At 44.6% G+C, this 18,797-nt stretch overlaps 1 protein-coding gene across 1 annotated transcript in view; it reads left to right on the top strand.

Moving 5' to 3' along the window:
* LOC137571652 (fetuin-B-like) overlaps positions 1 to 18,797 on the top strand; it is a 40,356-nt gene that overhangs the window by 16,255 nt on the left and 5,304 nt on the right. The window contains exons 4-5 of the mRNA XM_068281113.1: positions 8,236 to 8,396; positions 16,533 to 16,640. Coding sequence (XP_068137214.1) covers positions 8,236 to 8,396; positions 16,533 to 16,640 — 269 coding nt within the window. The remainder of the gene's footprint in view (positions 1 to 8,235; positions 8,397 to 16,532; positions 16,641 to 18,797) is intronic.

The following is an 18,797-nucleotide window of genomic DNA, read 5'->3' as shown; positions in this document are numbered from 1 at the left end:
GTGTCATATGCAGGGCCTAGAGACATATGCTGTGGATACACACACACACGCACGCACGCTGTGGTAACACACGCACACACTGTGGAATCACACACTCTGTACAGGTTAGATAGGTAGGTGCCTGCAGTATAGTTTCGATAAGTAGGTGCCCCCAGTATAGGTTAGATAGGTAGGTGCCCCGCAGTATAGATTATATAGGTGCCTGCAGTATAGATTAGATAGGTAGGTGCCCCGCAGTATAGATTAGATAGGTGCCTGCAGTATAGATTAGATAGGTAGGTGCCCCGCAGTATAGATTACATAGGTGCCGGCAGTATAGATTAGATAGGTGCCTGCAGTATAGATTAGATAGGTGCCTGCAGTATAGATTAGATAGGTAGATGCCCCGCAGTATAGATTAGATAGGTGTGTGCAGTATAGATTAGATAGGTGCCTGCAGTATAGATTAGATAGGTAGGTGCCCCGCAGTATAGATTAGATAGGTGCCTGCAGTATAGATTAGATAGGTGCCCTGCAGTATAGATTAGATAGGTAGGTGCCCCGCAGTATAGATTAGATAGGTGCCTGCAGTATAGATTAGATAGGTGCCCTGCAGTACAGATTAGATAGGTAGGTGCCCCGCAGTATAGATTAGATAGGTGCCTGCAGTACATGTTAGATGGGAAGGTGGCTGCAGCGGTGGGGAGAGCGGGCATAGTTGTTAAAAACTCACCTTTCTTCCTCTGATGCTCACAGCTTCCATCTCTTTCCTGTCCCGGCATCTGTGTATTGGTAACAGCGCCCCCTGGGATGACGTGACTGCATGTCACCACACGGGGCGTTGTTACCAATACACAGATGCCGGGACAGGAAAGAGATGGAAGCTGTGAGCATCGGAGGAAGAAACGTGAGTTAACAACTATGCGCGCTCTCCCCACCGCTGCAGAGAGTGCGGGGCCTCTTCAGGCGCGGGGCCTGGGGCGATTGACCCACTTTCCACCCCCAAAGGCTCTGGTCCCTACCATAGTTATATGTCTATGTATGTATCATGTAGTGCATGTATAATAGTCTAGGGCCAATTCAGGGGAAGCCAATTGACTTATCTGTATGTTTTTGGGATGTGGGAGGAAACCGGATTGCCCAGAGGAAACCCATGAGGTGATTGCCCAGAGGGGAGAACATACAAACTCCTTGCAGATGTCGTCCTGGCTGGGATTCAAACCGGGGACCCAGTGCTGCAAGGCAAGAGTGCTAACCACTACGCAACCGTGCTGCCCTGACACGTACCTGGAATTATTTGTGGCACACATGGCAATGGCACCAGCACAAAGACAGACATAGCATTGACAGCATGAGCGTTTGTACAGGCAAAAAAATGAGAAGCATACATTCAGAGCAAAGGGGACAAGCAAGAACAGCTATGGTGTGGGGAAAGTTCTGCACAGGAGTGCTTGGAGTTTGGGGTGGGCATCAAGGGAATTAATGCTGGCCAAGAAACTAGGGTGCCACAGACAGGCTTACCTGGCGTGTGTGTGTGGGGTATTTGTGTGTGTGTGTGTGGGGGCCTGGGGGGGGCTGGAGTTCAGTAGGAGAACTGCTTGGGGAAAGGAGGTGCTCCTGCACCTGGTGGTTCTGTAGGGGATGGCTCTTAAACAGCGGCCTGATGGGAGGAGCTCAAGGGAACGACTGCCTGGGTGGGAGGGGTCATGCGAAATCCTGGTGGCCCTCGTCCTCATTCTGGCAGTGTGGAGGAGGTCTTGAGGTGACAGGAGCGATCCTATGATCTTTTCTGCAGCGCTGTTTGTACTTGGCTCTAGTGGTTGCCCCAGCCGGCATACCAGACTATGAGGGAGGATCAAAAAATGGATTCAGCGGTAGAGGTGTTAAAGCTGTTAAAGCGGACCCAAACCAAACATTTTTTTAATTAAAAATATTTAGTTGCACCACTCTGACACATACAAAGAGAAATAAACACTCCTTCAAGCCTATGAGCATTTCAGTGCTTGCTTTTCACCCTTCTCTTTTCATAACTAGGGTTATACAGGTGGCAGCCATTAGCAATTCCTCCATTGCCGGACACCACCTACTCCAGCAGTTTGCCGGATTCTGTCCTGGCAATATGAAAGGAAGGGAGGGGTTCCTCCAATAAATGTAAAATATTTTATATTTGTCATCATGCAGCTGAAAAAAGGCTGCTATTTATTATTATAATTTAGAAAATAGATTTTATTTCTGAAATCTTGTATTTTTAATTTGGGTCCACTTTAAGCAGCTCACATGGTATTCCATTTTTTTTGCAGTTGGCGCAAAAAGAAAAACCTCTGCTGCACTTTCTTCTGAAATGTTTTTAACCTTGAAACCCCCCCTCCTGATGCCTAACCCTGAAACCCCCCCTTCTGATGCCTAACCCTGAAACCCCCCTTCCTGATGCCTAACCCTATAACCCCCCCTTCCTTATGCCTAACCCTGAAACCCCCCTTCCTGATGCCTAACCCTAAAACCCCCCTTCCTGATGCCTAACCCTGAAACCCCTCTTCCTGATGCCTAGCCCTATAACCCCCCTTCCTGATGCCTAACCCTAAAACCCCCCTTCCTGATGCCTAACCCTATAACCCCGATGCCTAACCCTGAAACCCCCCTTCCTGATGCCTAACCCTATAACCCCCCTTCCTGATGCCTAACCCTGAAACCCCCCTTCCTGATGCCTTACCCTATAACCCCGCTTCCTGATGCCTAACCCTGAAACCCCCCTTCCTGATGCCTAACCCTATAACCCCCCTTCCTGATGCCTAACCCTGAAACCCCCCTTCCTGATGCCTAACCCTAAAACCCCTCTTCCTGATGCCTAACCCTATAACCCCCCTTCCTGATGCCTAACCCTAAAACCCCCCTTCCTGATGCCTAACCCTATAACCCCGATGCCTAACCCTGAAACCCCCCTTCCTGATGCCTAACCCTATAACCCCCCTTCCTGATGCCTAACCCTGAAACCCCCCTTCCTGATGCCTAACCCTATAACCCCCCTTCCTGATGCCTAACCCCAAAACCCCCCTTCCTGATGCCTAACCCTATAACCCCCCTTCCTGATGCCTAACCCTGAAACCCCCCTTCCTGATGCCTAACCCTATAACCCCGATGCCTAACCCTATAACCCCCCTTCCTGATGCCTAACCCTATAACCCCCCTTCCTGATGCCTAACCCTAAAACCCCCCTTCCTGATGCCTAACCCTGAAACCCCCCTTCCTGATGCCTAACCCTATAACCTCCCTTCCTGATGCCGAACCCTGAAACCCCCCTTCCTGATGCCTAACCCTATAACCCCGATGCCTAACCCTATAACCCCCCTTCCTGATGCCTAACCCTATAACCCCCCTTCCTGATGCCTAACCCTGAAACTCCCCTTCCTGATGCCTAACCCTATAACCCCCCTTCCTGATGCCTAACCCTATAACCCCCCTTCCTGACGCCTAACCCTAAAACCCCACTTCCTGATGCCTAACCCTAAAACCCCCCTTCCCGATGCCTAACCCTGAAACCCACCTTCCCGATGCCTAACCCTGAAACCCCCCTTCCCGATGCCTAACCCTGAAACCCCCCTTCCTGATGCCTAACCCTATAACCCCCCTTTCTGATGCCTAACCCTGAAACCCCCCTTCCTGATGCCTAACCCTATAACCCCCCTAAAACCCCCCTTCCTGACGCCTAACCCTAAAACCCCCTTTCCTGATGCCTAACCCTAAAACTCCCCTTCCTGATGCCTAACCCTAAAACCCCCCTTCCTGATGCCTAACCCTGAAACCCCCCTTCCTGATGCCTAACCCTATAACCCCCCTTCCTGATGCCTAACCCTAAAACCCCCCTTCCTGATGCCTAACCCTATAACCCCGATGCCTAACCCTGAAACCCCCCTTCCTGATGCCTAACCCTATATCCCCCCTTCCTGATGCCTAACCCTGAAACCCCCCTTCCTGATGCCTAACCCTAAAACCCCCCTTCCTGACGCCTAACCCTATAACCCCCCTTCCTGATGCCTAACCCTAAAACCCCCCTTCCTGAGGCCTAACCCTAAAACTCCCCTTCCTGATGCCTAACCCTAAAACCCCCCTTCCTGATGCCTAACCCTGTAACCCCCCTTCCTGATGCCTAACCCTGAAACCCCTCTTCCTGATGCCTAACACCTAAACCCCCCTTCCTGATGCCTAACCCTGAAACCCCCCTTCCTGATGCCTAACCCTATAACCCCCCTTCCTGATGCCTAACCCTATAACCCCCCTTCCTGATGCCTAACCCTGTAACCCCCCTTCCTGATGCCTAACCCTATAACCCCCCTTCCTGATGCCTAACCCTGAAACCCCCCTTCCTGATGCCTAACCCTATAACCCCCCTTCCTGATGCCTAACCCTGAAACCCCACTTCCTGATGCCTAACCCTATAACCCCCCTTACTGATGCCTAACCCTGAAACCCCCCTTCCTGATGCCTAACACTATAACCCCCCCCTTCCTAATGCCTAACCCTAAAGCCCCCTCCTAACCTTGTAATGTTCAAAACAATACATTTCAAAACAATTTTTGGAAATGAATAATTTGTAAATACAAAAAAATTAAAAATGTCAAAAACTATAACGTTCTAATTTTCAAAATGAAAAATTTCAAAAACTATAATGTAGTAATTTCAAAACAATAATTATCGCATGTCCAAATTTCTGTTTTGGGCACCTAATAGCCAATATTTGCATTAGTGCCTATGTTAGTGCCTATGGGGCGCCAAAATGGTCCATTAGCTGCTTCTTGCTCTCCCAAGGCCCGCAGTGAAGCATAGCAAAAGCTTTTAGTAAGAGCATCCTAATGCTACGTACACACATGCGACAACGATCGTTCGTTAAGAACGACGAACGAACTTTTAATTGATGAAAGAACGACCTAAGTAAAGGTAGTTTTAAAATGTGTGTAACGATCTGATCGTTAGAACGAACGTTACATCACAGAAAGCAACTATTGCGCCTGCGCATAAAAATGAGAAGTTCCATGGAGAAATAGTGAAATGCGCATGTCAAGCCTAGTACGAACGATCGTTTCCAACGATGTACTACTTTTGCAAACGATCGTCATTGGTTTAAATCCGCCGAGACAGAACTTTCTTTTGTAGCGATTTGGCTCGTTCGTCGTTTGCCTTAATAGTCGGTGGTTCGTTTTTTGTAACGATCGTCGTTGGTAAAGATCGGGGAACGATCGTTACAAACGACTATAGTCGCATGTGTGTACGCACCTTTAGGCAAGACTGTCATTTTAATATAAATGGTGATTTATTATTTAACTAACTATTAACCCTGTACTCTTCCTGCTACTTGCTTTCACTTCAGTATCAGTAGTTTTTATTTTTTTTATTATAAATTTCCAAATAGTGGTTCTTTTAGGTCTAGAGTGATAAGAGAACTTGCTTACTGTGAAAACGTATCACTACATGTTAATAAGGCAAGCTTCTTTAGTGAATTAACACGTTAACTATTGATCAATATGTGGTGAGAAGTTTTCACTTGCCTTATTATCACTAGCATAATCTTAGTGAATTGTTGCCAATATCTTCTAATGCAGTGGTTCCCAACCCATGTGCCGCGACACATACATGTGTCGCGGCAGCTTTGGGTATGTGTCACGGCTCTCTCGGAGGGGAGCAGCGCAGTGGAGGGAGAGCTGTGGACAACGGCGGAGAAGGGGGCCATCTCCCCCCCTTCTCTCACCTTAGGGTGCTCTGCCTCCCTCACTCTCCCCTCCGATACTAACTGTGGTGGCACTTGGCAGCGGGCGGGACTTACCTTCCGTGTCACTCCAAGCGCCGGCCGGGAGTTCTGGTTCTGCAGCCGCTGCTCTGGTCTGGATCAGGCCAGAGTAGTGGCAAATCATCCCGCGCCGGCGACGAGACGAGACGGGACAGAGACACGGAAGGTAAGTTCCGCCCCTTTGCCAGACACCGCACTTTGTTCCGGAGGAGAGAGCGAGGGAGGGAGAGCACCCTGAGAGCACCCCTCGCTCTCTCCTCCTGGGGGGGGCGCTGGCTACATATACTGGGGACATATACCAGGGACATATACACCTGCCTACATATACTGGGGACATATGCACCTGCCTACATATACCCCTGCCTACATATACTGGGGACATATACCCCTGCCTACATATACTGGGGACATATACCTCTGGCTACATATACTGGGGACATATACCCCCTGGCTACATATACTGGGGACATATACCTCTGGCTACATATACTGGGGACATATACCCCTGGCTACATATACTGGGGACATATACCCCTGGCTACATATACTGGGGACATATACCTCTGACTACATATACTGGGGACATATACCCCTGCCTACATATACTGGGGACATATACCTCTGGCTACATATACTGGGGACATATACCCCTGGCTACATATACTGGGGACATATACCTCTGGCTACATATACTGGGGACATATACCTCTGGCTACATATACTGGGGACATATACACCTGCCTACATATACTGGGCACATATATCCCTGGCTACATATACTGGGGACAACTGGCTGTTTGTCATTATGTGCATTTACTGGTGAAAAGCTGTCTCTTATTATGTGCATTTACTGGTGAAAAGTTGTATCTTATTATGTGCATTTACTGGTGAAAAGCTGTCTCTTATGTGCATTTACTGGTGAAAAGCTGTCTCTTATTATGTGCATTTACTGGGGAAACGCTGTCTCTCATTACGTGCATTTACTGGTGAAAGGCTGTCTGTCATTACCTGCATTTACTGGTGAAACGCTGTCTCTTATGTGCATTTACTGGTGAAAAGCTGTCTCTTATTATGTGCATTTACTGGTGAAAAGCTGTCTCTTATTATGTGCATTTACTGGGGAAATGCTGTCTCTCATTACGTGCATTTACTGGTGAAAGGCTGTCTTTCATTACCTGCATTTATTCATAAACAACAGGATAGGGAGGGAGTGGAGAGTGAAGCTAACACAGCCCACAGTTAATGTCAAGATTTCTAAGATTATATTCCTTTATTATATCAAAAAGACAAAACCAGACACACAAACAATCAGTATTAAAAATTAGCTGGGTGGCCACCCTGCGACCATGCCGGTACCTTCACACTCATACTGACACAAAATATTCTGAATTGCAAGATCCAGATACAGAAATCAAAAAACAGAGGAGGATTCCGATTTTCTTATTTTCTTTGGAAAGAGCCAACTGGGATAACCCAGAAGCCCTATGTTCACAAACAGAGTTCCAAACAGCAGCTGTAGTAGGCAGCACTGGCTGCCAGCATAACCAATAATGGATACTGCGTGAAATGCTCGACTGTTCATTCAAGCTAGCTGAATAATGTCCTTCAATAGGGCACATAAAGCAGCGACACATCCATCAGAAGCGTGTAAGCGTATAAGCCACAATGCAGACCAGTAAGCCGTTGGAAACATATAGCCAGCAATGCAAGATAGGAAGCCAGCTCCATAAAGGTTAGCAGTTATATCTTACCATCCGGATGTCAAAAAATGGTTGTACAACCTTGTTATCTTCAGATACTTCAACCAGATCCGTGATGGTACTGAGCTCCTGTATCCAGGATATAGGATGCCGGCCACTGTAACTGTTATACATAGGGGTCTTGGAGTTATTGACACCCAAGTTGGACCTCCAATGTAAAGTCCTTCCAGCCTCAGATGGTCATGCGGTTGGATGCATAGGCAGAAGCTTATTGCAAATCGAAATCCCCCAGTGTGCGGTGCTATTGGGCAGGTTCGCAGGGGCACAGCGTCCAGCTAAAAACCCACGCCAGGTCCACCTGACATGTTTCGCTGGTAAGCGACCAGCTTTCTCGAAGGTAGCGTGGAGTAATTACCTGCATTTACTGGTGAAACGCTGTCTCTTATGTGCATTTAGTGGGGAAACGCTGTCTCTCATTACATGCATTTAGTCTACGTATCACGGAGATCTGAACGTTTGGTTTGATGTGTCATGACTCCAAAAAGGTTGGGAACCACTGTTCTAATGAGATATTCATGCACAAATTTTATTGGATGAAAAATAATTGTGTTTGAACCAGTTTATTGGGAACAAAATGTATTTTATTACCATACATTTTATTAAATAATACATTAATGGTGGAAACGTCTATGTTACCTGATCACAGTTGTTATTATTTTCTACCCATTTTAAAATAAACTGAGATGATGAAAATTCTGTTTTTGTTCTTCGAATCAGCTGCCCGCGATGATATTGGCTGTGTTGGGTGTCATTTCTCACAACCGCTGAATGATCCTGCATATGCTGAAATTGCAAAGAAGAGCTTGGACAAATACAACCAGGAGAGCAACCTCAACAAATATTTTGTTCTTGGAAACATCACAAAGGCAGCAAGTCAGGTGAAGATGTCTTTTAGAACAGCACTTTGTTAGTAATTCCCCCCCAAAAAAGTTTTAGAATTTATAGTTATTCATGTTCCCTTGTTTTTAACATGGAAGTATAAAACAAAGGCCTCGATTCACTAAAGAGTGCTAAGTGATAGCACGCCAGTGAAAAGGACGCGAAAACGTCCACTTCACGCGCTAATGTGCGCGCAAGTGTTTACGCATGCAAAGTTGCGCGGTGCGCGGGAAATGGCGCACTGGTCGTGTGCAAAATAGCCTGAACCGTTCGCGTGCAAAATAGCATGAAAAGCTATTTTACGCTGTTTCACGCGCACCGGTGCAACGTTTCGAGCGGACCAACTTAACGCGCGATCATTAACAGCTTTAGACGTGCAAACTACTTAGCACCCTAGTTTGCACATCCAAAGCTTTTAGATGTGCTAACTGTGTTAGCACCTTTTTGTGAATCGAGCCCTAAGTATGCTTCATGGCCACTGCTCTCAGAAGCCCAGTTCTCTGCCAGAATTTTATGGCTGTAATTCCTTATCATGAAGGTGCGCGAACATACTCCAACTAGGTCCCGACTGGAGAGAAACTGTCAGTTGCATAGGTGAATATTAACTGTTTCAGGCAGAAAAAAAAAAAAGAAAAAGGAACACAGAATAGGAATTTGTATGCTTGGCACTGTATGTACAAATGTCTATCTCATCATGTCACATATCATTTAAGGTTCCCTTTAAGCATTAATGTGGAGCTGGACTCACCATCTGACATTATTATAGCTCCAACTTTTATCTTGTGGGAAGGTTTTCAATTCGATTTTTCAGAGGTGTGTTGCAATTCAGACACAGGAGTATCAGTGAAGTCAGGCACAGATGTTGGGCTGATAGAGGCACAGATGTTGAGCTGATAGAGGCACAGATGTTGAGCTGATGGACACAAGGCACATTAGTGTTTCAGTTTTTCTTAAAATTGTTGAGAGGAGGTCATGTCTCGGCATCAAGCAGGTCAATGAAGTTCTTCTAAACTAGGCAAAACAATTTAGGAGGTACTAAAGCAGGGCATATACTCCAGTCCAAACAACAAAAACGTTTCTTAAAAAAATATCAAAAACTTTTTATTAATTATCGAATATCAAAAGAACACACACATATATAGAACATTAAAATTAAAAAGAAGCAGCCCAATGGCCATCAGCACACCCCTCATTCATACCACATATGCACTACAACATTCACACCTGGCCACCTGGTTCTGGTAATAACAATTGCTCAAATTGATATGTTTTCCATGCAAAAACTGATTTTCAATAGGGTACCCCCCATGAGTATTCCTCAGATAGGGAGTCTAATATATTGAATATGTGTGCTATGATTAAGGGCCGAATGGCCTGAAACATGTCAGCTTATGTACTTTATATTTGCTGTAAGGACACGTCCTAAATAAATTACGGAATCTGTGTGGAGAACTTGTTGCGGACCACATCTTTTCTAATATTGAATATGAGGTAAACAGTCAATGAATGCAAGGCAAGGTCCAGCAAGGCACAGCAGCTATACAGGGAGGCAAAAAAGGCAAGCTCTCTATTTGTCCTTAGGATCCAGCACAGAGTTCAGAGAGCACACAAAAGCAAAAGCACAGCAAAGTCCATCACTGCATGCAGCCAATGTATAGAAATACGGATGAACATGAAACATATTCCAGACTGTCAAGGGCAGTGCACACAGTACCATGTAGAAGGTATCACGTCGGCTCCTGTCAGTGTGTCCGATGAACATGTCCAGTGTGAAATGCAGCTCAACCCTGTGAACATCAGCAGACTCCCTGCGCCCTACCAAAGGGTGCTTGTTAGGAATGCCTTGACAGAAGTCCCGCTTCAAAGCTGAGAGAGCATGATAGAAAAGAGCAATATCCAGCCAGGGGATGTAACGGTCAGGCAGTGCACAGCGGCATGAGCTGGCAGGTGCGGACAGCCTCAGGACGCCAAGCCACGCTGTCCTGACATGTTTCGCCGGACTTCCGGCTTTCTCAAAGGGGGCGCGGCACAATCCAAAGTTCTTCTAAACTAGACTGATTAAGCGACTTTCTAAAGGCATTTACTTTGTGTAGAAGGGCACAAACTGTTGATTCAAGGAATGCCAAGATTACTGATATTCTACTATCCTAATTATGCAGAGATTCTTTGTAGAATGTCGGTAATTTATTGATATTCTACTTGTGGCTATTTCTGGAAGCCAAATTATGGTGGTTGAAACAGCCAGGCCCATATATCAGAGGAGTTGTCTAGTATCCACATATATTTGATCATGAAGATATAATAAAGTGTAACAATTCGATTTTAATGAGATTTCAATACACTGCTCATTAATTAACCACTTGCCGACCAGGGCTGTATTGGCTGATCTGTGCTGCGTGGGCTCTCCAGCCCGCAGCACAGATCAGTATTATGCCAGGGCAATCAGACATCCCCCCTTTTTTCCCCACTATGGGGATGTCCTGCCGGGGGGGGTCTGATCGCCGCCGGCCATCTGCGTTTTGCGGGGGGGCTCCTCAAAGCCCCCCTCCGCAGCCATTTCCGCCCTCTGCCTCCTTACCTCCCTCCCTTCCTCTCTCCGTTATGCGCAGGACGGAGTTCTGTCCTGCGCATTGAAGGATAGGCTTCCGCCTATCAGATGCCGGCGATCCCCGGCCAATCAGAGGCCGGGGATCGCCGATCTGCCGTATGAAGTAAACAGCGGGGATTTCTTCCCCGCGTGTTTACATTTTGCCGGCGAGCCGCGATCGGCGGCTCTCCGGCTGTCCACGGAGACACCCTCCGTGAACTGACATGGAAAGGCCGCTCGAGCGGCCGTTTCCATGGTAACCCGCAGACGACCAGTTTACGCCGATCGGCGTTAGCTGGTCGTCAAGAGGTTAATAAGTGAATTAAATTCCTGTAAAGCAGGGGTGTCAAACTCAAATACAAAGTGGGATGAAATTGTACACTGGGACCTAGTCGCAGGCCAAAATTGAACACTGGGACCTAGTTCAGTGGTTCCCAAACTTTTTCGGTTGAAGGCACCCTTGATGGCTCTGAAATTTTTTTCAAGGCACCCCTCGGCAAAAATAACTACTGAAATGCTGTTACGACCCTTATTCAGCAGCACCCCCCAAAGGATGGGGATGAACGCCGAGGCACCCCTGACAGGTGCTCAGGGCGCACCAGGGTGCCGCGGCACCCAGTTTGAGAACCCCTGACCTAGTTGCAGGCCAAAATAGTACACTGGGACCTAGTCACGGGCCAAAAATTGTACACTGGGACCTAGTCGCGGGCCAAAATTGTACACTGGGACCTAGTCGCTGGCCAAAATTGTACACGGGGATCTAGTCGCGGGCCAAAATTGTACACTGGGACCTAGTCACGGGCCAAAATTGTACACTGGGACCTAGTCGCGGGCCAAAATTGAACACTGGGACCTAGTCGCGGGTGAAAATTGTACACTGAGACCTAGTCGCAGGCCAAAATTGTACACTGGGACCTAGTCACGGGCCAAAATTGTACACTGGGACCTAGTCACGGGCCAAAATTGTACACTGGGATTTAGTTGCGGGTCAAAATTATACACTGGGGCCTAGTCGCAGGCCAACCTCAATGTCTACTGGCCACCTTCCTCCCTTATAAAGTTATGTGGCTTCTAGTGGTCCTCCCTCCCCTATACAGTTCCCTAGTGTGTAGTGGCCCCCACCCTCCCCTATACAGTTCCCTAGTGTGTAGTGCTTTCCCCCTACCTTCCGAAATGGCTTCCTTGGTGTTCTAGGGCTTTACCTTCAATATAGCTTCCCTGGTGGTCTAGAGTGGGCGATACATAATGCAAAGTGGGGAAACCACTTGAGGGCCAAATTTAATGGCTCTGAGGGCCAAATGTGGCCCATGGACCGGAGTTTGGCATGTATGATGTAAAGTAATCAATTCATGGTGAGAACAAATGGTTTGTATTCAGGAGAGGCTGTGATTCTGCTTTGTAAACGTACCTTTAAAGATGCTGAAATCTTCTGCAAATCTCAGCCAGCAGGGGGAGAGACAGGGCCACTTTATAATCTATTAATACAGCTGAGCGGCAATAACCATAGGTTTTACTACATGATATATGCCAACAGAAAAGGGGGCTACAGTTCAATGTTCTGCAGTATTTCATTTTGAATTCAGTGCTTGTGGATTTGACATGGTGCTAAGCACTGGCAATGCTAATACTAATCCTTTCACTCTGAAGGTGTTTGCAAATACGCTTGTTATTTGGATCTTTTTTTTTTTAACTGCGTTTTCATCTTATCCACCTTTAGATCCTTCCTAATGCCCTACACAAACCCTTTCATTTACATGAACCACCAATCATATGCCTAACCTCACTTAAAGAGAAACTTAATTAAAAATAGACTGATTAAACTGATGAGATAAAATTTGTATCTATCCTTCTATTCCTAAAATGACTTTTAGATACCTCACTTAAAAAGTAAATGTATTATTTTGTTTCAGCTCAAGGAAGTCTGTCCTGTGTCTAAGTGAGCATATATATATATATATATATATATATATATATATATATATATATATATATATATATATATATATATATATATATATATATATATATTAGTTTATCTATCTTATCTATCTATCCCCTGTTCTCAGAAGCCCAGTTCTCTGCAGACAAGAGTTTTATGGCTGTACTACCTTATGATTGAGAGATGCTATAATCCAGCTGCGTCCTGACTGGAGAGAAACTGTCAGTTGCATTGCTAAATATTAACTCTTTCAGGCAGAGAAAGAGTTAAACAGAAAAACAAAACTGCATATGTATTTGTTTGCTTGGCACTTTACATACGCATGCCACATGTCACTTAAAGAGACTCCATAACAAAAATTGCATCCTGTTTTTTATCATCCTACAAGTTCCAAAAGCTATTCGAATGTGTTCTGGCTTACTGCAGCACTTTCTGCTATGACAGTCTCTGTAATAAATCAATGTATCTTTCCCCTGTCAGACTTGTCGGCCTGTGTCTGGAAGGCTGCCAAGTTCTTCAGTGTTGTGGTTCTGCTATGAACTCCCCCTTCCAGGCCCCTCTATGCACACTGCCTGTGTATTATTTAGATTAGGGCAGCTTCTCTTCTCTCTTATCTTTTACAAGCTGGATAAATCGTCCTCTGAGCTGGCTGGGCTTTCACATACTGAAGAATTACAGACAAGGGCAAAGCTGTTTGCAGGAGAAAAACAAGCAGCCTGAAACTTCAGTGCATGAGAACTGCAGGGGGAAAGAAACACACAAATGATCTCTTGAGATTCAAAAGGAAGGGTGTATACAGCCTGCTTGTGTATGGATGTATTTTCTATGTGTGGACATACTGTACATCAACCTACTTCCTGTTTTGGTGGCCATTTTGTTTGTTTACAAACAAACTTTTTAAAACTGTTTTTAACCACTTTTAATGCGGCGAGGAGCGGCGAAATTGTGACAGAGGGTAATAGGAGATGTCCCCTAACGCACTGGTAGGTTTACTTTTGTGTGATTTTAACAATACAGATTCGCTTTAAGGTTCCCTTTAACCTTAACCTTTTCTTGATGTCTACATCTGATGTCTCCACTTAAAGAGACTCTGTAACAAAATTTTCAGCCTTAGTTCTTCTATCCTATAAGTTCCTTTGCCTGTTCTAATGTGCTCTGGCTTACTGCAGCCTTTAATAATTGCACAGTGGCTGTGTTATCTCTGTTATATGATCTAATCTTCCTCCTTCTGTCGGCTCTGTCAGGCTAAGGCTTGAATGTGTGGAATGTGCAGGGCTGCTTGTGATTGGATAGAAGCGATACACACCCTCTGCAGGCCCCCTGCAGGGTCTGTATGACTCACACACTCTGCTTATGTGAGCCTATCACAAGCTGGTTAGTTTGTTTGTAAACACTGCCTAAAACTGGCAATTACAAGCCAGGATTGCAGCAGAGAGTGGCAGAAACAGCACAGAGGGGCCCAGAAGAACATAATGGCCTCAATTCACTAAGATAATGCTGGAGATAATAAGGCAAGAGAAAACTTACCTCCACACAGTAAGAGAGTTATCTTATCTCTTCATTCCTTAAGTTACCTCCTCTGTAGTTAATTTACCTCCTCTCTAGTTAATTTACCTCCTCTGTAGTTATTTTCACATGCAGTTAATAAACAGCCTGTCTTTAACTCTGGAGTTATTTTAAGGATTGAAGAGTTAACTTAAAGACAGAAAAGTTAACTTTAGGTTTGCCTGAGGTAAAATATTTCCTGAATACGACATGCCTCATCACCATGGTGATAACTCTAGAAATGTTATTAAAGACAGGAGATAAGCTTAGTGAATTGAGGCCAATGAATAGAATGGTATGCTTTTTGCTGTAAAAATTTTAGAGTACAGATTCTCTTTAATGTTAACCATACCCCTCTCTGATAAGTAACCTCCCCCTTGCTGTTAACTCCTTTATGATGTCAAACTTTAACTTACCCCCTACCATTATTATTATTTAGCATTTATATAGCGCCGATATCTTCTGCAGTGCTGTACAGAATATATTGTCTTGTCTCTTAACTGTGCCTCAGAGGAGCTCAGAATTGAATTCCTACCATAGTCATATGGTCTATGTAAGTATCGTAGTCTGGGACCAATTTATTTGGGAGCCAATTAACTTATCTGTATGTTTTTGGGATAGGGGAGGAAAGGTACCCAGAGTAAACCAACCAGACACAGGGAGAACATACAAACTCAGTGCAGATAGTGCCCTGGCTGGGATTTGAATCCAGTGAAGAAAAACGGTAGTCGCGTCTTCACCCGGATTTGCAATTTTAGCTTAATTTATTGCATGGTATCATAGCATAATGTTTCGGCACAGAGTCCTGAAACATTTGACAAAGGCCTGCGTGCCGAAATGTTATGCTGTTTTACGGCTATGATACCATGCAATAAATTAAGCTAAAATCGCAAATCCAGGTGGAGGCTGCTGGTTGACTCCCTGTTTTCTGGAATTGTTTTGTGTGGTTTGAGCAGTGGACCTCTCTTTCTAATTTGAATCCAGGGACCCAGCGCTGCAAGGTGAGAGTGCGAACCACCATGCCACCGTGCTTGCCATTAACCCCTTTATGATTCTTAACCTCCCAACAATAACTAGAGCTAACCTCCCTAATGCTGGGAATACACGGTTCGTTTTTGCCTTCGTTTAAACCTTCGTTTCGATTGTGCCTTTTGTCCTTTTCGATCCCGAAATAATCGGTCATATAGTTAATATCACCACCCACGGTTTCGTTTTTTTTTTCGATTCTGATGGTTTCGTTTTTCCAATGATCGAAGGCTGCAAAGAAACGAAACGAAAATCCCTTTTTACAGGGACGGACTAGCATAAACGAATATATAATCGATCTGAACAGCCATCAAGCCTACCAATGGCTCGATTAGATGGATAAAGAGAGATAATATCAAACATGTTCGATTACTAGTCGTTCGTTTTTGGGGTCTATTAATCGAAACTATAATGAGATTATGACTATTTTCACATACGTTTTCAACACTCGATTCGTTTACCGAACGAATCGAAGGTTTAAACGAAGGCAAAAACGAACCGTGTATTCCCAGCATTACCCTGCCCCCTGACACGAGCCATCCAAATCCCTGCATAAAATTAACCAATACTCACATTCCACTGTCCATTCTTGTTTCAGTGTGTGATGCCCAGTTCTGCTGCCTATAGCTAATAACTTTCAAAAACCAATGACTTCACTGATCATTTCTGCATGAAATTCCACACGAGGAGTCTGCCGATGACATTGGCATCTGCTGTAAATGCAGCACTCAAACCTGGCACCTTTTAGCTGATATCGGCATGGATTTGTCTTAGCTGAATTGTGTAGAACCGATTTGTTAATGTTTGGAATGAAATTATGAGTAATGGTTTATTGTACCATTCACAAAATTCTGCTGTCTATCAAAGTTCTTAAAAAGGAATGATATGTTGTAGTGCATGACATCCGCATGACAAGTCACAGAACCTTTCCCCATGTACACAACTTTAATATGAAAATAAATGTAAACGGAAATGTAAATCTTAACTATCGGCCTGAAACTAACCCATTGCTCTGTTTTCAAATGTTCCGATGTCTAGGTCGTTGCTGGAACAGCTTATCATGTGGAATACAGCATTCATGAATCTTCATGCAATAAATCAGTGAAAGATCTATCCCAGTGCAAGCCCCAGGACTGTGAGTTTGCAGTAAGTAATAAGCAGGAATACTGCTCAACAGAAACTGTATTTGAAGCAGAATATAACCCAGCATTTCATCTTTGCTCTAAAACATTATTTACAGCATATTAAATGCAACCAGAATTTTTTTTTTTACCAGACCAGCATTCGAAGGGTTACACAGAGCTTGAAAGTTCAGTGCAGTGAAATGTGGGGGCATCTGAACTTTAGATAATGTTATCTTGTGTTTACTTAAATGTATCAAGTGAGGAATGTGACACATTAGGTGCGTACACATGCACTACCAAATGCAACGACGGGCCCGCTGGACCCTCCCGCTGGGCGGTCTTTAGCCAACTGTCACTCAGCGGATCACTCAGAAACAACCTTATCAGTCCGCCGACAGCGCGTACACACGCGCATACTGTCGGCTAAAGCCCGCTCAGTGGGAGGGTCCGGCGGACCCGTCGTTGCATTAGGTAGTTCGTGTGTACGCACCTATTCTCTGACTGTGGGGAAGCAGCTCCACACAAACAAAGAGTCAAAGCATGTCTGCCTTCACTACATAATGAATAAAACCAGTTATTAATAAAATGCAAAGTCAGCTCACAAAGCAAAAAAAACTGTACTTTTGGGAACCTATAATATCTTAATGAATAATAATACTTATGCACAAAAGCAAATATGATAACCGTATGGCATATAAAAAGTAGGAAAGCATGTTTTTTATTGAATATTACATAAAATATACATATTTGAAAAGCTCAACGTAAAGTTACATAAAATGATGTATAAAAAGTATGAACACTTGCACATCTGCTTCCAGCCAATAAAAGTTAGGTAGTGACACTAAACAGAAATACTTCTCTGTAATCCCAAAATAGTGGTCCTGTGATTTGTCCTCATGCTATTTGTCAAGATGTTATTCCCATCCACTTATTTGGACTTTGACGATCAGGATTTGTGAAGACAAGGCCACTACTCTACACAAAAGGGAAATATCTACAATCAAATGAAACAATGCCTTGCTCATTCAAAAAAAAAACAAAAAAAAAACATGTGTGCGTTGCTAGGCCTGAGCATTTGGGGTATGTGCCTAGAGTTTCACTGCAAAAAAACTACTTATTGGTGTTCAATGGCTACTGCTAAGTGACAAGCAAGGAAGCCCTGCATAGCAGTAATGACTCTTATTAAATCTTCAATGTCTTTGCCACCATAAAAAAAAACCTTCTGTGTTCAACCAAGCATATTCAACACTGATTTACTCTTGTGGTACTGTTATCTGAATTTTCACTAGAGTTCATTATCCAGACAGTTCCTTAAAGCGAGCATCAGAACATGACTTCCAAACTTTGTGCATTTTTGAACCCCAACAGTGAGTGACATGAAAAGTTTAGTATGACCCATGATTACTGTGCAGGGCTCACTGGAATAGTGTGAACCACTGAACTCCAATGAAAAGTTAAGACATTCATATTAATGGATGGAGGAGAAGGACAGCAGTCCCTACTCTTGCACTCAAAGTCTTCCATAAGCAGCAGCTCCTCTCTTCCATGTGCATCCAAATTGTGCAGCAGCAGCACCTCTCCTATTAATTGCCTTCCTATTCAATTTACATTTCATCTGTTCCATGTGCAGCAGCCCTCTCTATCATGACCAACATCTTTTACATGGATAATACACCCTAGGCCATGGTTCATGTGGGATCAGGTGGAGATGACTGCAGAAAGGAGAGAGAGCACATGATGGGATGGTGACTGGGAGAATTAAGAGTCGGAACAAGGCAAATATAATAAGGGGGTTGGGTGGAGGAAAGCAGCACAAGTTAATTGATGAGGAGGAAGGGAAAAAATGTTAGCTTGAGACACTATGGATTAAGTAAATGCATGGAGTAGGTCTTAACTGATAACATACAACAAATTATCATGAAAAAAAAGCATTGTAAAGTATTGTTCAGCTCACAACCAATATTTCTAGTAGTAAATAGATAAAAAAAAAGAATGGCACATGACTATACCAATTCCAGCTCCCAGACATTGTGGCTAGTAAGTAGCACTGGGATGGCCCATAAAGCATACTGTGCCCCCTAGCTCTGTTTACCAGCACCCTATGGCTATTAGCAAAGGGCAAGTCTTTCTATCCACTACCCACAAAGCACTGTATCTATTGTTGGTGTGGAGCTTAATG

The sequence above is a fragment of the Hyperolius riggenbachi genome, chromosome 4 (genome assembly GCF_040937935.1).
Source record: "Hyperolius riggenbachi isolate aHypRig1 chromosome 4, aHypRig1.pri, whole genome shotgun sequence".
NCBI classification, from domain to species: Eukaryota; Metazoa; Chordata; class Amphibia; order Anura; family Hyperoliidae; genus Hyperolius; species Hyperolius riggenbachi.
This window is presented reverse-complemented; position numbering and strand designations above follow the sequence as displayed.